Source organism: Siniperca chuatsi, linkage group LG17, assembly GCF_020085105.1.
Source record: "Siniperca chuatsi isolate FFG_IHB_CAS linkage group LG17, ASM2008510v1, whole genome shotgun sequence".
NCBI lineage: Eukaryota > Metazoa > Chordata > Actinopteri > Centrarchiformes > Sinipercidae > Siniperca > Siniperca chuatsi.
This window is the reverse complement of record NC_058058.1, coordinates 2,318,573-2,341,098: the sequence shown is the minus strand read 5'-3', so window position 1 is coordinate 2,341,098 and position 22,526 is coordinate 2,318,573. Positions and strand designations below refer to the sequence as shown.

Genomic DNA, 22,526 nt, shown 5'->3' with positions numbered 1-22,526 from the left:
TTATATTTTTCTGTGTCTTACGAAACAACCGAGAAGATACAACAGAACCTTAAACAACATGTTTAGTGTTGGCAGGTATAGCCTGCATGCCAGATGTTTCAGGTGTTGGGATTTACAGTGCTTAAAAGGGGGGCACCCGCTTGTGTAGGTGCGAGTCTGATTTATATGACTTGAACCAAAGATTTCATGTTTTTACTATACAGTGTATCGATCTTTATGAATGTTATTTTGCACTTTTTTATATCTTCATGAACAAAAATGTATTTATATTTTTCTGTGTCTTACAAAACAACCGAGAAGATACAACTGAACCTTAAACAAGTTTAATGTTCTTCTTTTGTTTTGGCAGGTATAGATGCATACTACATGCCAGATGTTTCAGGTAAATAATTACAAATATTTTCACACTACCTTTAAGAAAAGCAGAAAACAAATCTGACTCTCTTTGGATGTTTTTGGGGGTTTTTGTATGTAAACATTTTAAATCGGGATAGAGCTTCCAGCTGTACGGCATTGCACTGAATTCATGAAAAGAAATAAATACTGACAGTATCTTGCAATTCTGACGTACATACTTTAATATAATTTTAACTCATTATCTCTTACATTAAGTACAAGATCGTTGTCTCATAATCACTAGATATCTATCTCGTAATTAGATTGGCTAGGGAGCTGATAATTACGAGAATCTTATTAATGTAGTCACAGGAACTGATGAGGCTGTTGTGGTATTTGGCTCAGGTAAGGAGAGCCATACGGAGTGTTAGCCAAATGCTAACAAAGTCATCTCTGCTCGTGGCATTAACTAATGAGCCAAAACGCTGCTTGTGACCAGCTCTTTCATTGAATTACATTTCTATGGAAGCATCTTAGGTCTAATATTGTTCTACTCCGGCCCCCAGCTTCATGCATCCCTGAACACACATTAAATTTTTTAAGCCTTTATGGAATTTTGGTGGAATCATTTATCATTCATCCTTGCCCGGTGCAAATGACGTCAGTAAAGTGTATGGGTTGCTTGTGAAAAAATAGAAAAGGAACAATAAATCAAACGCACCCTTCCAAGCACCGTATGTGTTTAGGAAGTAAAGTTTACTTTGCTGGGCTACAAAAACAATGCCTCAATGCCAAATAGCTTATGCTATGCTATTTGGCATTGAAAGCTATTTGGCATTGACTGACCAGCAGTAGAGGATGCATGCTACTTCCTGCTTATCGCTTCAACTACACTCTCCTCCTGCTCACTCAGTTCCTCTGCTTCCCTGTCACACTGCTCCTCACATGGCCAGCCACCTCTCCCCCTTCCACCTGTTGCTGCATGATGAGTAATGTTACTGCTGTCGTCGTAGATGCTGAAGCTACTGCTGCAGCCTCTGCAGCAAACGTATCTGTGATTTGTGCACATTTGGCAGCATCCGCATCTAGATTCTTAATTTTTTTGGCCCACATCTTCTCTGCACCCCTCTTCTTTTATTTTTACTTATCCATCTTGACATTTGGCAAAGACGCCCTCCTTCATCCACAGATGCCGCCAGAGCCACTGCATCTGGCACGGGAAACAGAGGCTTAAATTAGGCAGTATCATTGCTGGTTGGTCTTCTGAAATGGTGAAGATTGATATTCACGTTTCACATGATTTCAAGATTTGTGTCTCATCATTACAAAGAAAACTAGAAAACTATCTCATCTCTTTCTAAAGCAAGTGCGAATATTTTAATTGGGTATCAGTACCTGTTGCTGTAAGTTGGTTCTGGTCATTAATGTTTGTTGGTAAATGTTTAATAGATGGATCAAATGAAAATGAGCCGACGTATTCCACCATCCCTGATCTTGTCACCAGTGGAAAAGAAGACTGGTAAAGCCTGAGCTCCCTACTGAGCTCTCACCAACATTTACACTCACACATTTTAAGGTTGAACCAAATATTCTGGTGATATATTTCTGGATACATACTATTTATATTCATTATATTTAATTTCTTTCCACGGACACATTTCTACCTAATGAGTCCCCATATTCCTTGATTGACACCACTTTACTTGAGGGGGCACAAAAAAAAGAAACTAATAGGTGCTGTTTAGCACATTATTCAGAAATAATCAAGAACTATGCATTACGTAAGGACCATTATAAGGATTCACAAATACCCATGAACAATTAATAACATATTAGTTCATTAACACAATATCCAGCCCTGTCTCCTAGAAATTACAACTAATTTGCAACAGCAAATACATTTTGAGGGAAATGTAATGCCGACCGAATTACATTTTCTATTGAATTCTATTGAAGAAATGTTGTTAATTAACATACCTGCCAAGTCGCAAAAATGTTGATACTAAAGTATCAGCAAAACCTTCACTGACAACATAACCTTTTAGTTTATTTTCTGCCAAAATAATAGGCTACAATATCCACTCATAGTGACTACAGCATTTATCATTTTTTTCATGGTTATGTTATTGCGACCAGTTCTCACTCCCAAGTCGTCAAATACTGAAGCTTGGTCAGTGTCCCTTCTGCTTCAAAATATGACACTGTAGGTAACCCTCCAGCGTCATTTCTGGATGCGCCTGTCTTCAAATTCAGGTGATGTCGTTTACAGAGCGCAGAAGTCTGCATATGGAGGTGGTGGGGCGGTGTCATGGATGTATTATAAGAACTGGATACCGGACCCCAAAATGGCAACGACGTTGCGCATTTATTATTGCTAACTTGACCGGACGTAGCATATTTATTGTTGCTAACTTGACCGCAGAGCCCTGCGAGTCCAGAAATGATGCTAGAGGGGTACCTACAGCGTCACATTTTGAAGAGGTGGGCCGCTGACCAAGTGGCAGTATTTGACGAGTTAGTTAGTAATCAAAATCACAGTCTTTCCCTAAACTTAACCACAGTGCATTGTTGGCTAATTTAACCATAGGAGTCTAGACGTGAACCCTGGATTCTGGTGTGGCAGTCCTGCACTTTGTACACCCACCGTCCACCCCAACCACCTCCAGTGCAGTACATAACTGTACTGTTTCTTTCACAAAAAGAAACATTGTCTCTGAATATAATCCAGGCAGCGATTACGTTGTCATCACAATGTAATTAGAAAAACAACTTAGTAATATACAAATGTAATTTCTAGAAGACAGGGCCGCAGAATTGTCGTTTCTCTATTAAGTAATCATTAGCTACTCTATAAAATTTGATTAGGAGTTACTCAAGAACTGCCCGTTAACTAATGGTTTACTAGCAGTTATTTCCTCATTCGTTCCTCATTTGTTCCCTGGTAGCTCCTCAAAATGTTTTGTACCTTTATTGTAAAGTGTTACCAGTAACTTTAATTATTGGCTCCTCATTAAGGCCGGTATGTTATTAAATGTGAACTCATTAAATACTTGCGCACTGTAAGTTTATTTATAGAAATATATCATATATACAAATTTGCCTCTTAGGAAAAAAGCACGTGTCTTATTACATGTGAATTTTAAGACGCTCATGTCATTCTCATATATGAAACTTTGGTTCACATAGGAAATCACAACATAATGGTAACATGTAAAACTAGCTTTTTCACATGTGGAAAATTACATTTTACATGAATTTTTTTTATCTTACAAGTGTGCCTTAAAGCTCCATGAAATGTACCTTTGGAACGTGTATTATATGTCTTATATTTTGATTAACAATAATAAATAAGAAAAACTAAACATTATGTTTTATGTAAATAGTAGCTACGTTATTTTACCTAAACCACATCATTTCCTTACACAGGCCAATAATAGATGAATTTGTGACATTACAATACATCTGTGTCACAATACATATATATATACATATACATTATACATAATATAATCTGTGGTTTGTAGATTCTGACCTGTTTTTTTTATTATAAATAAATAGAAAACCTTCTCATGCCTTGTTTCTTTGTTTGAGTTTAAATCTTTTTGTAAATGTATTTGTCATGATTTATTTTATTAAAAAAAACCACCTGAACATTTGAGTTAAATTTTGTTTTCATTATTTCATGCACATCACGTTCACTCATCCTCTCCTGTGGAATCAGGTCCCAGTTTGAGTTTGGAGGCAGACATCATCTCCACATTTAAGAGTAGGCTTAAGACTTTCCTCTTTGATAAAGCTTATAGTGAGTTAGTTATGGCCTAGACTGCCGGGAGACAGTCTTCACATTCTTATCCCATTACTGCATGTTACTAACTCGACATCTTCTCTCTCCCGTAGTTTTGTGCTTTCTCGTCTCTCTCCTCTCTCCTTCTGTCGCTTTCAGCAGGTACTTCTGCTTCCGGAGCTGCAGAGTCTGGATCTGTGGTTGTGGGCCACCTGCTGCCCCCGTGTTCCTGCTCGACAACTGCTACTACAGTTGTTGTTATTGGCCTTGTTACTATTATCGCTATAATTATGATTACTATTTTTTTTTAGAAATACAAATATTATTATTATACCACTACCATTAGCATTACTATTACTTTGCATCTATATGTGGAACTTGCATTGTGCTACTGTATGCTCTCTTTCCTCCTGGTCTCTCTCCCACCCTGAGTCTGGTTCTGCTCGCGGTTTCTGCCTCTTAAAGGTAGTTTTTCCTTGCCACTGTCGCCAAGTGCTTGCTCATGGAAATTATTGTAAATAATAATTAAATTACACTACATGTCATTCACCCCATTCACACACAGATGGCACAGTCTTCGGGAGCAGTTTGGGGTTCATGCGGGCTGGGGGAAGCCGGAGACCAAACCGCTGATCTTCTGATTAGTGGGCGACCAGCTCTGCCTCTAAGCCACAGTGAGTGTATTTCTACAAAAGCAATTTAAAATTATAGAGTCACAGTTTTTCACCTGCGCTTTATGAAAAGTGCCCTGAGATAACTTCTGTTATGATTTGGCACTATATAAATAAAACTGAATTAAATTGAATCAGCTCAGTATGAAATTTTACTTTTGTGTGAAAATGGAGGAAGTCAAAAATGTTTTATTTTTTTGCCATGGATTCGCTCCAAAATTGAATGGGTTCTTCCGTGGCCCGTGCTACACTTTTATTTACCCAATCAAATAAGCGCATCAAAACACCCGAGTGCAATACATGATCTGAGTTTGAAGTCAAATAAAGTGCATAAGGCAGAGTAAAATGATGGAGTATAATATATATACTTGAGATTGAAAGCAAAACAATCTCACCACAAGGTCCATTAGAGATGAGATTGTTTTGTTAACTCCTGTTTAAAAGGTCAAGAATGAACTTTCAGTCTCATCTTTTCAGCCAAGGAAGAAACGCAAGACTCCGGCGGGATGAAAGGCGGAGGACTCTGTGTTTACATCGATGGTGCTTGGTGCTCAAGCGCAGTCAAAGTGGATGGACACTGTATTTGCCTAAACTGTATTTAGGGAAAATACAGTTTAATGAATCTGCTACATGTAGTGTGCTGTGTGCATTGTACTTGATGGGTACTTGAAGGTAAAAGGGTGCATACACAATGTATATGGGGGTGGGGGGGTCAGGAGGGTCCCACAGTTCATTGTTGCCAGCGCCCCCTACTGGCTGCATACAGTACTGCATTGTCAGCATCATTCAGCTGTTCCATTCTAGAACTGGCAGTGAGGTCACGTCCTGTACTCTGATCTACAGTCAGCGTTCTGGCTGAAACATTCTACTCACGAACACATCTCTCACTGACACTGAGTATTTTCACCTCGATTGTACTGTGGCTTGGTTATTTTCTCTTCAACACTGACAATAACAGCTTTTTACTGTATTTCCGTGGCAAACAGAGACAAGTGTTTGTTTTTCTTTACTGACGAGCTTTAACAGAGCAAAAAATGAGTTGTGACCAACAGACCGTCCCTCCTCAGGAGTCCTCGGAGAACAACAACATGGACCTCCACCAGGAACAAAGAGGTATGGGTAGCGACTACGATGCCATGAATGTGAGCCTGCAGTCCATCAACCAACAACTTAAGGCCCTGCACCTCCAAATTCACAAGCTCAAGAGACAGATCAACAGCTGTGAAAGTTTGGAGACAACATATGATACAATGAAGGCAGAGGAAAAGACTGCAAGAGAAAAATGTATCTCCCTTCAAAAAGAAGTGAGGGAGCTCTGTGACAAGGTCAAAAATCATAGCACTATAGATGCAATGTATAAAACTACAAAAGCGTCAAATGAGGCGTTGGACCGTCAAAGTGACACTCTGCGACAAAACATTCAAAACCTCAAGAAAAGGCTAAATGACAAAGCCTCTGAGAACAGGTTTAATGAACTGAAAGCAGAGAGTGAAGCCGTGAGACAAGAGCATGAGGAGCTCAAGAAAGAAACTCAGGACCTGCAGGAAAAACTCCAACATGAAACTGCTTTGGAGGAAATGTGCGCTGCAATGAAAAAGGCGACAGAGGCGATGAACCAGCAAAACAACGCCATGCAAGAGGAAATCGTGGGGCTCAAGGAGAGGCATCAACACGTCAAAGCTTTGAATGAATCCTACAATGTCGCGAAAGCCGAGAAGGTGGCGATTAGCCATCAGAATGACGCTTTGCTACATGAGATTCAGGAGATCTACAAAGAGCTCCAGAATGAAAAAGCTTTGCACAAAATGAACGACGCAATAAAAGTGTCAAAAGAGGCCATGAGCCGTCAAAATGACGCCCTGAGGCAGGATCTCCAGGGTCTCAACAAAGAGTATGAAAATGTAAAGATCTGGGATGACCTGTGCAGGGACAGGATGGACCACATGGACGTTTTGAGGAGAGAAAACGACAATTTGCAAGAGCAAATCCAGGCCGTCAACAGACAGCTCCAGATTCGAAAAACTTTAAAGGACAAATACAAAGAACTGGAAGCTGAGGAGAAAGTCATGCTGGCACAAAGTAGAGTCCTGATTAAAACACATTCGGAGATCTACAAGAAGCTTCTAAATGAAGAAGACTGGCGGTACAAGCATGATGTGCTGAAGGAGCAGACAGACGCCTTGAAGCAAAAAAACCACAGAGTGACTGAAGAAATTCAGATTTTCAACGAGAACCTCGGAAATCTGAGTGTTTTTAAGGCAAATTATAAGTCAATGAAGGCACAGAAGAAAGCTCTAACCAACCAAAACCAAACTCTGCAAAATGAACTTGAGCAGCTGGAGAAAAAGCTCTCAAAGGAACAAGCTTTGGAGGAGAAGAACAATGTGACAAAAGCAGAGAACGAAGCCCTGAGCCGAGAAAACTGTGCTCTGCAACTCAAGGTTCAGGAGCTCCGCAACGCACTCCAAGGTGAAAAGGTTTTGGCCATCATGTACAATTCACTGAAAGTGGAGAAAGACGCCATGAGCTGGCAGACTGACGCCCTTCGTAGAGAACTCCAGAAGCTGAATAAAAAAGTAGACAAAGAAAAAGCTCTGGAGGGGAAGTGTACAGCGATGAAGGCCAAGAAAGAGACCATCAGAAGACAACATGAAGCCCTAAGAGAAGAAACCTGCTTCTGAAGCGCTTTGGAAAGCTGAAATGTGATGCGGTCGTATCACGTTTCAGTTTTTTAGGGCAACTCCGGCTCTATTAGGGCCACACGGTATGAAAATCCGACCTCACACAAGAAGATGAGGGTTCGATTCCCGGGCCTGACCCTGCTGTGTGGAGTCTGATTTTCATACCGTGATGGCATGGGTTTACCCCGGGTACTCCGGTTTCCTCCCACACACAAAGACTGTCTTATTTTGGCTGTTAATGAATTAAACATTCATTTATAAATAGTTGTTGTAAGAGTTGTAAATATGTATTGAGTTTCCATTTGGATGTCTCTTATCATTTACTCAGAGAACACACTTAGCATTTTTGATACTTCTCCTAATTTTATTAGAATTGTACTGTACATTTCTTTGTCTTTAAATTACATTTTGAAAAACAAAGTTATCATATTTGTTCATGAATAGCCCATTTAACATTTCTGTATTTTTACCCTCATGAAATGTGCAAATCCAGTTTTTGCAAAAAGAAGGAAAACTGAATGAAAAGAAAAAACAAATGTAAAGAACAAATTGGTTGATTTTGCAATTCGTATTATTATTATTATTATTAGTTGGGTCTGTGAGACCCCAAACAATGATGAGGTAATGCCAATACAGCTGTATTTTGTATTTGGATAGGCAGGGAGGCAGGCAGCATGGAAAATAGGTAATACTACAATAGACAAGTGAAAACGCATTGATAATTTATATCAAAAGAAGGAACTGACACATTAAGTGCTCCTGAATCATTTGCATGGCTGCAGGGAGGAATATAGGCGATGGTGGATATGAAGAAGTTGATTCAATTGTATGAAAGGCTAATTTCTCTGATCTGAACTCTGGTGCCACCTGCTGCGAATCAAAGTGTGTGTTAAATGGAGACATTGCCCATATCACCATAATAAGCACCGCACAGCACTTTACAATATTTATGGATCAACAAGTTAAGTCTCCTCACCTTTTTCACTTCAACTCTCAAGCACGTCGAGTCTCCCAGCAGACAAGTCCAAGTCCTCCGTTTCATCTCTCTACAGTCCACAGCTGTGGTGTTTGGTAGTAATTTACTAATCTTAGCATGCTAACACGCTAAACTAAGATGGTGAATATGGTAAACATCAGCATGTTAGCATTGTATTTCATGTATATAATGAGGCAATTACAGCACTTTAATTAGAATAAAAACTCCAATGCTTTGTCACAGAGTGATGATGTAAAACAGCACTGTGGGTTGATATCAGTTTATTCTAAGTCCGCCTTTAAAAAAGTCTTTTAATTACACAATTATGCTTTAAAGTCACAAACTTTTTTCATTCGGCTTTCTTGCACATTTTTCATGTGTACTTACAGTAAAATATCATAAAAGAAGGCTAACAAAGAGGAATTCATTTCTTATCAAGTGTAAACATGTTTAACTGCTCTGATCTGCAGGTGTAAAAATAACACAAGTCTTTCCACCTAATAACACTTAGTTGCACGTTTCCGCACTCACCATCAAGGGTGTGGTGTTTCGTAGCTGTGTGTGGTTAGCTACAGCTCTAAACAGTGGCTGGGAAATTCTTGTGAAACCATCAAAGTCTAAATATAGTCTGAAACTTTGTTCACCCAAAATGAGGTGGTTTTGTTTGTCTTTCTTTGTTTGGCAGGTCTGCTGTTTGCTCTCATTGTTCAGTTTTTACCATTTTATTTTGGTTAATTGAATTGTGGTTACTGAATTTCTTTTTTAATATTTCATCTCCACTTGTTTCATTTTAATAACTTCTCATTGCAAAGTAATGTTTTCTTTCATGGATTTTCAGTTGATGTAGTTTGAGTTTCTTTCATTCATCTGTGGTTTTTTGTTAGAGGAAGACACTTTAACAGCCAGGCAGCTGAGTTCCTGTTCTCAGCTCAAACAGAAGCTGTGGTCACTGTTTGTCTGTTCAGTCACTTCAGTCTGTATGAAGATGAGGGTGAATATCTGCGGCTGCCTGTTAGCCTTTGCTCTAGGCTGTAATGTCACTGCAGGTGAGGACTTTTCAAATGAATCCATTCTGTGCAACACTGTCTCTCATCAGTTTTAATAGTGTTTAACTTTTTATCATTTCACAGAGTGCGTGATGTTTGTAGTTCAACTCCTAGCAAATGTTCACAGGAAATTCGAAAATTTGTGTGAAGAGCAAGAAGAGACAACCATTACCTCTGGAAGTGTGTAAACAGTCTTGACAGATTTACGTGAATAATGTGCTACTTTAATGCTTTAAGGATACAGATCGATTCAACTACAGATAATTAAGCTTTAATTCAATGGAATAGTAAACAACATATTTTCTAAAGTCATATCCTCATCTGCTCAGATATTTGCTTGTTGCTTTTATGCCAATAAAGTCCGTTATTATTGTAGTGTGACGATATAACTGTTGGTCGAATCTCCACCTCCTGTCTGTCAGAATGCCACTGGACACTCAGCGTAGATGCCGGGATATTTAGCGGTCAGAGTTAAAGTTGGTTGAACTTTGGGTCGAACACTTTGTGGAAATTTACTCCACTTCCACTCGTGCAGATGTTAAACCTGCTCTGAAAACAACCCTCCCGTGCATCGTTAGTGTGAAAGTCTGGTTATAATGTGACAACACCAAGTTCAAATTCATTTAACAAGGTCACATTCAATGAGCACTCAGTTAAATGTGATTCTGACTGATAGTAAACCACTTTTGAGTTCCTTGCAATAACAGATATGCTGACATTCTGAAAACACATCCTTATTTATTGTAATCTGTGTTTCTTTTGCAGAAATAATCCATGAAGTATTTGAGGAGAAGGCCTCCATCTCTCCTCTGCGATGTCCTCACTCTGTGGAGGGTAAAGTGACGTGGAGCAGAGAGATTAATGGAAACAAAGTTGACATACTTACAGTTGATGGTGACGGAGATATAAGACACAATGACCCAGGCAGACGATACAGTTCATTGGCAGATAAGTCTCTTCACATTCGCAGAGCTGCCGTCTCAGACACTGGAAGATACTTCTGTAATAATGAACCGGCTGTGGAGCTGACGGTGATCCCATCAGGTAACATCAAACTTTAATAAAGTTGTTCTGCTTTCTGTTTTCTCTCTCTGTTTCAGAATCATGTCTCTGAGATAAATGTTCCATGTTTCTTAATCTTTAATAATAGAAACACATCAGAACATTAATAAAATGTGTTTTTTACCTTTAATAACAACTATTTTACAATATATAATACAATCATTACTTATAATTTGAATACTTACTCAAAATCAGGTTTTAATTTCATGCTACATTAGATTGGCAGGAACAGAAGGTAATTCATTTTTAACATTTACTTCCTGTTACTGTCGTTGAGAAGCTTTTTGTTGTTCTTCTGCATTTCTGTGTATTTGTTTTGTTAGTAATTTTATTTTTATTTATTTAAAGATTTTAACATGCTTCACTTAACATTGAATCAAATACATTACTTCATTATTTATCTTTAAAACTGCAACAAACTGCCAAACTATCTCTGATCACATCTCAGTACAGTAATAATAATGTCACAAGACATTTACACTTTCTGTTCAAACTGAGCTCCTCACAAAGAGAATGAGTTACAACAAACTTTGAAATTCAGATCTGTTATTTCTTCAGAAGATTTTAAAACATTATACTGAAGCATTTCGAATGCCATTTGTAATTGTTTCGTGTATGTAAATTGTGTGTTTTCACTTCTGGTGTGTTTGTTTAAACTGAATGTTTATGGTGGTGCACAGGTCTCACACAGGAAAATGATATCTCGAGACTTTCTGTTTAAATCCTGTAAAAGAAACAAGTCCTCTTGTTCATGTAGAGTCACATGAGAAAGATGACGCCAAATTAAGTCCTCTCCTCTAAAACCTCATTCAGGAACTTATTCATGGAGAACACTTGAAATGACAATACCTCTGCGAAGTAACGTGTCAGTTTCTGTTTTTGGAAAGATTCTTCACATGGCCAGCGACTTTATACTGAATATGTGTGATGAGTTTATGATGGTGCGTTATAACTTGAATCTGGTTTTCTATGTTGTGTTCAGGGACAGTCAGACTCACTGCTACAGAGAGGACCAGCGTCACTCTGAAATGCCCTCCTGATGTTGGAGGATCAGATGTTCCAACATGGAGCAGAGACACTGGTGAAATACAACAACAAAGAAGGTTTTATGTTTCACCAGTTAACAAGACGTTGACTATAGCAGACGTGCAGCCTGTTGACTCTGGACTTTACTACTGTGATGGAAAACCAGCTGTGTATCTGAATGTGACCAAAGGTGAGAGACTACAAGTCAGAGAGGAACACTGAAATTTGGGCGATAGTAAGGCAGAGTAAAGCAATTATTTAAAAGAATCATTCGACATTTTTTAGAAATATGCTATTTCACTTTCTTGCTAACAGTTTGATAAAATGATTGATACCACTTTAATGTCTTTATGGTAAATACGAAGCTACAGCCAGCAGCTGGTTAGCTTAGCATAAAGACTAAAAACAGGCTCTGTCCCATGGTAATAAAATCCACCTAAAAGGACCTCTAACATGAAGTGAATTTTAGAGGCAGCACAAGTTCATGCAATGTCAATGGAAAGACGGATTCATCGGTGCCAGCAAACACTGATACGACTACAACAAAGAAACAAAGTCACATCAAGGAACCCGGAAAGAAAGGAAGAAAGGACAAGAGTAAGATGAAACAGATCTCAATATTAAATTGGTAAATTGTTGAAAGGTGATCACCCTGAGAGAGCTGAGAGACAAGAACTCAAAGACAAACAAATAAAAAAAATTAATGCAAAAAGAATTATAAAGCAGTCATTCAAAGAATATAGAGACAAAGAGATATTCAGTAAGAGTCTAGGGCAGATTAAACAGTGCGTACAAATGGAACTTGTGAGGTTGCAGTCTAATATGGGAAGTCGAGCACACAACACGCTCTGCATGAAAAGTGGTTTTAGTCGTGAGAACATTGTTGGTAGACAACTCATGAAATGAAAGTGGTGTTCCTTTTTCAAAAATGGTGAATGATTTTGTGACTTCTGTATTACATTGGTAAAATATGGCAAACAATGTGCCCTGTATTGTACGTCCTCTATCTCACACTGAAGGTAAAAAGGCCACAGCAACCTCAACACCAACAACTCCAAATACGCCTTCAGCAAGACAAACAGAAGCAAGAACAACATCGACGGCAGCAGCACCTCCTCCAGCAGCAACATCTGTATCATTAACGCCGACTCTGGCAAACACTGATACAACTACAACAAAGAAACAAAGTCACAACAAGAAACCTGACGTCAAGAGTGCATTTATGACCAGTCAAAGGCTTAATTAATTTCTTTAATTACATTTTGACTCGTAAGAATGAATTTTATATGGAGAATATAATTAGAGATATCTACAATTTAATTTTGAATTGTAATGAATATTTGAAATGTGAATACCAGATACCTCCATTTACATTAAAGCAAATTCAAGATATCTTCAATGTAGTTCTGACTAGTTCTAATTTCTGTTAAAGATTTAATTCAGAGCACTGAAAGATATCTTAATTATCTTTTGGGATATCTCAAACTAAGATATTACAATTCAAAATTCAGATAGGCCTACATAATCTAGTGTATGTAATTATGTTGAAATTACATATGCACATAATTACATACTGTACTTTATATAATAATACTCTCTTTGTGTTTGATGTTTGATTTCTGCTGTAAGACAAGCTGTGTTTGTGTCCACTGCTCCCCTGTACTGTGTATAACATGCAATATTTTATAAATTATTAATTCTAATTTGTCTGTTTTGTCTCCTAAAGACAAGAAACCACCCCTTGGTTTGGTGTTTGGAATAGCTGTCCCCTTCCTCATCCTCCTCCTCATCATCATCTACTTTACTTGGAGATGCAGGTTTAAAAAACAAGGTATGTACATACATACAAAGAAAAAATGTATTCAAACTGAAATTTAATGAATAGAAAGTTGAGAAGATTAACTAATAAATGAAACATATATGTATATATACATAAGATATATGTATATATACATATTCTTACACAGTACGATATGCGATTGTCCCCATGCAAAAACAGCTAAAACTTGGTGACATACTCACAGGGCTGGTTGGTGAACTGCTGTAGGTAGTGAGCTAACCGCTGACACACTAGCCAGTCACATAAGCGCTCCATGCTTCTTTCTCTTTTCTCTTTACTGTGCTCCCCCCTGGAATTTTGTTCATTGTTGTACATTTAATTAATTAAAAAATAATCAAAGAAGGAAAATGAAGCTCTCAGCTTGTTAGCTTAGCCCAGTTGGGACAAAGTAATAAGTTCTCACAGTTTATTCCAAAGATGGATTTGTACCATCGACTGCTGTCTCCTAACTGTGTGTGAAATACTGTCTCTGAGCAGTTTATACTCTGACAGAGCAGCTTCCATAAAACTGGATGGTGACACTCAGCTAATAAACTACGATAGCATCCTCCATTTTGGACTCTCCGACTCTCCACTCCCTTAAAGGATAGCAATGTCAAGATGGCTTGCTATTGGTCAACGTCACAAATTTGCGCAGATTAACTCGCCCCTCAACTATCTGGCATCAAAGGCAGCCTGTTTGTCGTCAGACTTTAAAGCAGATAATCATGATTACTAACTGGATTACTAATATTGTGACGTTCACTTCCGTTCTTTTTCAGGAAGTGAAGAAAGTTGCCCTGTCTATGATGAGATAGAGGATGGATTAGAGTTTCAGCCTACAAAGGGTGAGAAATAAGAAGTTTTCCGGACAGACAACTTCCTTTTTCTATTTCGCCCCCGTCAGTAAACAATTCAACAATGGTGTGACCAGGCCTTAAATATTTAATATTGTTGCTACAAAATGCTAAATTAAAATGACTTAAAATGTAGTATATTTTACTACCTTTAAGAAAAGCAGAAAAAAATCTGACTCTCTTTGGGTGTTTTGGGGGTTTAGTATGTAAACATTTTAAATCGGGATAGAGCTTCCAGCTGTACAGCATTGCGCTGAATTCATGAAAGGAAAAAAATACTGACAGTATCTGGTAATTCAGATTTACATACTTATACTTACCAATATAATTCTGACTCATTATCTCTTACATTAAGTACAAGATCGTTGTCTCATAATCACTAGATATTTATCTCGTAATTAGATTGGCTAGGGATCTGATAATTACGAGAATCTTATTAATGTAGTCACAGGAACTGATGAGGCTGTTGTGGTATTCGGCTCAGGTAAGGAGAGCCATACGGAGTGTTAGCCAAATGCTAACAGAGTCATCTCTGCTCGTGGTTTATTTCATTTATCAGACACACGACTCATAACATCAGATGCTACATCGGCACTAACCGATGCTTGTGACCAGCTCTTTTATGGGATTGCATTTCTATGGAAGCATCTCAGGTCCAAGTGTACTTGCTGCTAACAGCAAATAATGACACAGAAAGAGAAGTAAGTTGGACTGGCGGACTGATATTATGTAGATATGATACATGTACCTGAACATTTCTGACGATTTAGGCTGCCTGAGCAATATCAACATACAAATTGTGTCGTGTCATCTAGTGTTATATAGTATTAGTCATTGATATGAATATCTTTCAACGCATCAAATGGAGGGTTAAATTAGGTGGTGTCATCGTGGTCATCTGAAATGGTGAAGATTGATATTCACGTTTACATTTTTTTCACAAGATTCGTATCTCATCATTACAAAGTAAACGAGAAAATGATCTCATGACTACAGGATATCGCTGACTCAGCTTAGTTTTTCTGTAATTATAAGACACAGATCGCGTAACTATGAGATGCTGCGTCACAATTATTGTTGACTCATGAATTGAGTTAGCAGCAGTTATTGAAACAAATCTTCAATCAGGGCTCTTCTCCTTCTTCTTTCTTGTCTCACTTTATAAATCGGATTAATCCTGTATTGATGGCTACAGCTTTCTAATTAGGTATCAATGCCTGTGGTGTAAAATTAGTCTGAAAAGTTGCTGTAAGTTGGTTCTGGTTATTAATGCTTGTTGGTAAATGTTTTAATAGATGGATCAAATCAAAATGAGCCCACGTATTCCACCATCCCTGATCTTCCACCAGTGGAAAAGAAGACTGGTAAAGTTACACTCACACATTTTAACGTTGAACCAAATATTCTGGTGAAATATTTCTGGTTGCATACAATTTATATTTATTCTATTTAATTTCTTTCTACAGACACATTTCTTTCTAATGAGTCCCCATATTCCTTGATCGACAACACTTTACTTAGAGGAAATAATAAAGGTAACCATTATAACATGAGATACGTTAAACGGCGGATTGCATTTGTTTTTCCAAATAAAACAAAATAAAAGAGGAGCAAATTACACATCTACAAAAGCTATATAGTCACCAGAACTCACGTATTTTGTAACTGTTACATTGGAGTTCCCCCATTCATACAGCCACTTAAATTTAAAATTGGCAATAACAGAAACAAAAATCTCTATCATCAAAATACTGAATGGGAAGCAGATGGAAATAATTTTCACCCAAATTCTGTTAACTGTAATTTATGTTCTCAATCCGCAGGTTCGACGCAGCTTAGTGACAACACATATTTCTTACTGGAGAAACCGAAAGCACCTGGAAACAACAATGACCAATCTATAGTTTGACCTGTCAGTAGAGACTTGTTGTTTAGAGGAAAGTACGGAGGGGAAAAAAGCTTATTTTTCCGTTTTGGAAGTTTTTAATTTTAAGATACTCATGTCATTCCCAAATGTGATGTGGTTCACATACGAAACCACTACATAACATATGAAATGTCTCAGTTCGCATGTAAAATTAGCTTTTAAAGCTCCATGAAATTTACCTTTGGAATATGTATTATATGCATTATATGTTGATTAACAATAAAAGAAACTCAAATTAATACACTCTGTCATTGATCAGCCAATGAGAGCAAAGCAGGACCATGATGTCGATGTGTGACAGCCTCCCTTATTATCATAAAGGACAAACAAATACATAAATAAATAAATGTGGATAAAAATAAATGTCTACATAAATAAATTAAATAAAAAAGTGGAAATAAATAAATGAATGAAGAAATACAGAAAAATCAGACTGTCCTCACCAGAAAAACGTCCATATAGGTCGTTTGTGCAAGCAGCTTATTACGACCCATGTTTACATTTATTGTAGGGTGCGACCTCTAGTGGTTGTGGTAATTATGACGGGAGCCAACCAGGAAGTCAGGTGACGTAGTATAAAGAGCTAGAAAGCCCGCTTATGGAGGTGGTGGGTTGGATGGATGGCACAAACAAAAAAGGACTTTCACCCAGGAGACTGGGCTTCGTGTCCCACGTCGAACCAAAAGTCCAAAAGTGACCAAAAAGTTTTAAGTTACATAACGTATGTGACTTACGTAACTTAATTCACGTTAGTTACGTGACATACGTACTTATTTGAACCCAAACCATGATCTTTTCCTAAGCCTAACCAAGTCGTTTTTTTGCCTAAACCACGTGTTTAACGTATGTAACGTATGCTTGCAGCCCGCCCTCAACTGCCACTGGTAGGGGCGCAAATTAAGGAAACGCTCCTGTGGGTCATAGTAGAGGGTAGGAACAAACCACCTATGTGGTCGTATAGGTTGGCGGACTTGTTGAGGAAAATATTGTATGTTAAAATGTATTTATTTATTTATTTTTAATTAATCACTGTCATTTATTTTTTCATTTATTTATTTCCTGTGTCACTTTTGGGCCCCTATATGGTAGCGACTTAGTCATTAGTCAATTCAAGTTAAGTAAATTCTCATTAAAATAGCCCAATATCACAAATCACAAATTTGCCACAAGGGGCTTTAAATCTGTACAGCATCAACACCCTCAGTTCAGATAAGGAAAACTCACCCCCCAAAAAAAGAACATTTTAACACAGAAAAAATGGAAGAAACCTGAGGAAGAGCAACAGAGGAGTCTTCAGGACAGACATGCAATAGATGATTACAACAGAGTCAAAAAAGTGAAACATGTTCCTTGGTTTACCATCCATAATCTAAAATACATGAGTATCTACTACAGATATAAGAAACTTTTAGTGATTTAGTTAAGCTCCTATTATGTTTTACTAGCGCTGCAGCACGCTAAGACATCATGGTAACTGTTTGTTAAAGGCCACTAAAACCAGACTTTAATTAATAAAAAACACTAAAACGTTTGAAACACATGGTGGGAAACAGATAATATACTGTTAAGTAGGGTTACGTTGCAGGGCTGGATTTTTTAGCAATCTGCATGATTAAAAATGCGATTTAGAATAAAGTTTTCTTCCTTCATGCTTACTACTTACTGCTTCATAATGTGATATCATGCAAAACATCTTCCTTTGCTGACATCCCACTTCCACTTCACATTGCTCTCTACCCATTATCTACCACTGACTTACATGATTGCTACACCCTTCCCTATTTCTATTTTTGTGCATCATTAACAAATGATGCACACAAGTTCATTTCTGCTTTGTGTTTGTATGTAACTCGTTTTCATCCGCCTGTTTCCTGGATAAAGTTACATGTGTTCTGCTGAATTAAAGCTTGTGTTTCAAAATGAACTTCAGTGTGTGGAAAGACTTTTTTGACCTCTGGATTCATTTGCACAGTAAAAGGAAAGTATTCTAAAAACACTGTTAAAAATACAGAGTTCGTGTTTCAGACTTCTGTAATAATGAACCAGCTGTGGAACTGACGGTGACCTCATCAGGTGACATCAAACTTCATCAAAGTTTTGCTTTCACGTTTTTCTTCCTGTTTCACAGTCTGCATACTAAATGTTGCATCTACAGCACAAAACAGCCTCGCTGGGTGGACACGTAAGCTGTTTTCCGTCTCTCACACCCACACTCACAGATGTTCATTTCCTCTGTGTACTTTATTCTTAGCCTCAGATTTGTGCGCAAGGGAGGACAGACATGAGAGCGTAACAGATGATTTGAGCAGCAAGAGGAATTGTGTAACTACATTTGAGCCAGCAATAGATTCTCACACTCCTAATCATCAACGCTGACATTTTTAGTATTTAACAACCATCTTTCTGTAAATTCCACTGGGGATAATCCCCCTCACTTTTATTGTCCAAGACATACGGCCACAGAAATGATGGTATTACTAAGATCCCGTTTACAGTGAGTCACTTCATGCGTCACTGATCTGAAACAAGCTCAGTGTAAATGCATCCAATAAGCATTCAAGAGGGACCAAAATCCGATTGTTCAAACCACCTCTGGAGGAGGTTTGAGGCTCATGCGTCCGTCTTCCTCCTCCCATTGTGTAACTACATCAGTAAACATCAGACAGTGTGTGGAAACAGCCACTCACTGTCTGATGTTCATAATACCTCCATGTTCTGGCTCGTTTGTTCTTTGTCTCATAAAAACAACAAGGAAAAGTGGCTCCAGCCATTCCTACACATACGATCAAATACATCTGATCCCCGATCAGTTCAGCCACTGAATGATCTGTATGCGTGAGACAGCAGCGTGAGCTAGAGCCGTGAAGACGATGAAACTTTTGTCGCGCTCGTATTTCGTAAATAAGATTCATTCATATGTTGGGGTTATGGATGGTTGTTAGCAAACACTAGCTAAACTAAACCACTATCTCATCTGGATTTTATGTGGCTACGAGACTCCTGTAAGTGTAAATGGGGCCTAAGATGTGATTGATCTTTGGCCTGAGGAGGTCTGCAAACATACACAGTGTTGGTTACAACCAGCACAGAGGTCCAATAACAAAACACCGCAATTCACATCAGGAGCTGCGTCTCAACGTCCACTGGGCAGCTTCACTGGTGGGGTTCAGGGATTGAAGGCTTTGCTTAAAGACATCTTTGTGTCTCGTTTCACAAGGAAAACTTGCTCCAGTGCCGTTTCGGTGTAAACACAACTGTCTTTTTCTAACACATAGTTTTGCCTGCTTTGATCAGACAAGACACGATCACTGCAATTCCGTCTCATATCAGGCTTCTATCGATGCAGATAAACCCAGAACGCAGCAGAAATGAGCCCACACATTGAGTTTATCAGTGAGGTTTGTCACAGTTGTTCTCATCACATTAGTAGACACAGGAAACATTAGTATTACTTAAAAAAAAAAAAAGCCACTAAGATGTGTTGAGAAATGTTGTTTCTTTTTTTGAGAAACACGTATACACCCAGCGTTTCCTGTTCTCAGCTCACACAGAAAATGTCGTCATTTTGACATTATTCTGTCATTTCAGTCTGTCTGAAGATGAAGATCTACAGCTGCCTGTTAGCCTTCGTTCTGGGCTGTAATGTCACTGCAGGTAAGGACTTTTCAACTTAATCTGTTATTATGTGCATTACTTTATCTCACCCCTCCTTGAACCGCCACCTTAACGTGGTGGAGGGGTTTGAGTACCCGAATGACCCTGGGAGCTATGTTGCCTGGGGCTGTATGCCCCTGGTAGGGTCACCCATGGCAAACAGGTCCAGGGTGACGGGTCAGACCAAGAGCGGTTCAGAAGACCCTTATGGAGTATTTAAAATCAAGGCCAGTTACGTCGCCCGGATTGGCGCTACCGGGCCCCACCCTGGAGCCAGGCCTGGGGTGGGTGCCCGACGGCGAGCGCCTGGTGGCCGGGCCTTTCCCCACGGGCCCGGCCGGGCACAGCCCGAAGGAGCGGCGTGGGGCCGCCCTCCCGTGGACCCACCACCCGCAGGAGGATCCGTAAGGGGCGGTGCAGAGAGATCTGGGCGGCAGTCGAAGGCAGGGGCCGGCGCGCCAGATCTCCGGACACAGAAACTGGCTCTAGGGACATGGAATGTCACTTCGCTGGGGGAAGGAGCCTGAGCTTGTGCGGGAGGTTGAGCGTTACCGGCTAGATATAGTCGGCCTCGCCTCCACGCACAGCCTGGGCTCTGGAACCCGTCTCCTCGAGAGGGGCTGGTCGCTCCATTTCTCTGGCGTTGCCGGGCGGGGAGAGGCGGCGGGCTGGTGTGGGCCTGCTCATAGCCCCACAGCTCAGCCGTCACGTGTTGGAGTTTACCCCAGTGAACGAGAGGGTCGCGTCCCTCCGCCTCCGGGTGGGGAACAGGTCTCTCACCGTTGTGGCGGCCTACGGGCCGAACAGCAGTGCAGAGTACCAGGCCTTCTTGGAGTCCCTGGGAGGGGTACTAGATAGTGCACCACCCTGGGACTCCGTTGTTCTACTGGGGGACTTCAACGCCCACGTGGGCAACGACAGTGACACCTGGAGAGGGGTAATCGGAAGGAACGGCCCCCCTGATCTGAACCCGAGCGGTGTTCAGTTGTTGGACTTCTGTGCTAGTTACAGTTTGTCCATAACTAACACCATGTTCAAGCACAAGGGTGTCCATCAGTGCACGTGGCACCAGGACACCTAGGCGGGAGGTCGATGATCGACTTTGTTGTCGTATCATCTGACCTCCGGCCGCGCGTGTCTTGGACACTCGGGTGAAGAGAGGGGCGGAGCTGTCAACCGATCACCACCTGGTGGTGAGTTGGATCCGCTGGCGGGGAGGAAGCCGGACAGACTTGGCAGGCCCAAGCATATCGTGAGGGTCTGCTGGGAACGTCTGGCGGAGCCCTCTGTCAGCAGGGTCTACAACTCACACCTCCGGGAGAGCTTCTCCCAGATCCCGGGGGAGGTTGGGGACATTGAGTCTGAGTGGACCATGTTTTCCACCTCCATTGTCGATGCGCGGCTCGTAGCTGTGGCCGCAAGGTTTCTGGTGCCTGTCGCGGCGGCAATCCCCGAACACGGTGGTGGACGCCGAAGTAAGGGGATGCCGTCAGGCTGAAGAAGGAGTCCTATCGGGCCTTGTTGGCTCGTGGGACTCCCGAGGCAGCTGACAGGTACCGGCAGGCTAAGCGTGCTGCAGCCCGTGCGGTCACAGAGGCAAAAACTCAGGACTGGGAGAGGTTCGGAGAGGCCATGGAGGAGGACTATCGGTCGGCCTCAAAGAAATTCTGGCAAACCGTCCGACGGCTCAGGAGGGGGAAGCAGTTCTTCACCAACACCTTGTACGCAGTGCGGGTGGAGAGCTGTTGACCTCGACTGGGGATGTTGTCGGACGGTGGAAGGAATACTTTGAGGATCTCCTCAATCCCGCTGTCACGTCTTCCGAAGAGGAAGCGGAGGCTGGGGACCGGAGGCGGATTCATCCATCACCCTGGCCAAGTCACTGAGGTTGTTGGCAAGCTCCTTGGTGGCAAGGCTTCGGGGTGGATGAGATCCGTCCTGAGTATCTTAAGTCTCTGGATGTTGTGGGACTGTCTTGGCTGACACGTCTCTGCAACATCGCGTGCGCGGTCTGGGACAGTGCCTCTGGACTGGCAGACCGGGGTGGTGGTCCCTCTGTATAAGAAGGGGGACCGGAGGGTGTGTTCCAATCACAGAGGGATCACACTTCTCAGCCTCCCGGTAAGGTCTATTCCAGGGTACTGGAGAGGAGAATTCGTCCGATAGTCGAACCTCGGATTCAGGAGGAGCAGAGTGGTTTCGTCCCCGGTCGTGGAACACTGGACCAGCTCTATGCTCTCCATCGGGTGCTCGAGGGTTCATGGGAGTTTGCCCAACCAGTCCACATGTGCTTTGTTGATCTGGAGAAGGCATTCGACCGTGTGCCCCGGGGCGCTTTGTGGGGAGTGCTCTGGGAGTATGGGGTCCGGGGCCCTTTGCTAAGGGCTGTCCGGTCCCTGTATAACCGGAGCAGGAGCTGTGTTCGCATTGCCGGCAGTAAGTCAGACCTGTTCCCGGTGCATGTTGGACTCCGCCAGGGCTGCCCTTTGTCACCGGTTCTGTTCATAATTTATATGGACAGAATTTCTAGGCGCAGTCAGGGGCCGGAGGGTGTCCGTTTTGGGAACCACAGGATCTCATCTCTGCTGTTTGCAGATGATGTCGTTCTGATGGCTTCTTCAAACCAGGACCTGCAGCATGCACTGGGACGGTTTGCAGCCGAGTGTGAAGCAGCTGGGATGAGAATC

At 40.8% G+C, this 22,526-nt stretch overlaps 2 protein-coding genes across 5 annotated transcripts in view; both read left to right on the top strand.

The window, feature by feature from the left end:
- Positions 1-3,973, top strand: part of LOC122864861 (myosin tail region-interacting protein MTI1-like) — a 38,475-nt gene extending 34,502 nt beyond the window's left edge. For both annotated transcript variants that reach the window (XM_044172581.1, XM_044172582.1), the window contains exons 7-8: positions 350-382; positions 1,786-3,973. In XM_044172581.1, the coding sequence (XP_044028516.1) occupies positions 350-382; positions 1,786-1,859 (107 nt within the window). In that variant the 3' untranslated portion in view covers positions 1,860-3,973. The remainder of the gene's footprint in view (positions 1-349; positions 383-1,785) is intronic.
- A 5,341-nt stretch (positions 3,974-9,314) lies between these two features.
- Positions 9,315-16,424, top strand: LOC122864862 (hemicentin-2-like). 3 transcript variants are annotated; one of them, XM_044172584.1, is made up of 8 exons: positions 9,315-9,494; positions 10,260-10,538; positions 11,539-11,772; positions 13,309-13,413; positions 14,184-14,249; positions 15,554-15,622; positions 15,725-15,793; positions 16,082-16,424. In XM_044172584.1, the coding sequence occupies exons 1-8, from the start codon at positions 9,428-9,430 to the stop codon at positions 16,165-16,167; spliced, it is 975 nt and encodes a 324-aa protein (XP_044028519.1). In that variant the 5' UTR covers positions 9,315-9,427; the 3' UTR covers positions 16,168-16,424. The 3 variants fall into 3 exon arrangements, with proteins under 3 accessions (XP_044028519.1, XP_044028520.1, XP_044028521.1); XM_044172585.1 differs by lacking the exon at positions 15,725-15,793; XM_044172586.1 differs by lacking the exons at positions 13,309-13,413; positions 14,184-14,249; positions 15,554-15,622; positions 15,725-15,793; positions 16,082-16,424 and adding an exon at positions 12,602-13,288.
- Positions 16,425-22,526: the final 6,102 nt, after the last annotated feature.

Bases quoted from the DNA above. Each gene is read 5' to 3' on its own strand.
- LOC122864862 (XM_044172584.1), top strand. From the start codon at position 9,428: ATGAAGATGAGGGTGAATATCTGCGGCTGCCTGTTAGCCTTTGCTCTA. The intron at 9,495-10,259 runs GTGAGGACTTTT...TTTCTTTTGCAG, and splicing joins AGGCTGTAATGTCACTGCAG to AAATAATCCATGAAGTATTT. The intron at 10,539-11,538 runs GTAACATCAAAC...TGTTGTGTTCAG, and splicing joins GCTGACGGTGATCCCATCAG to GGACAGTCAGACTCACTGCT.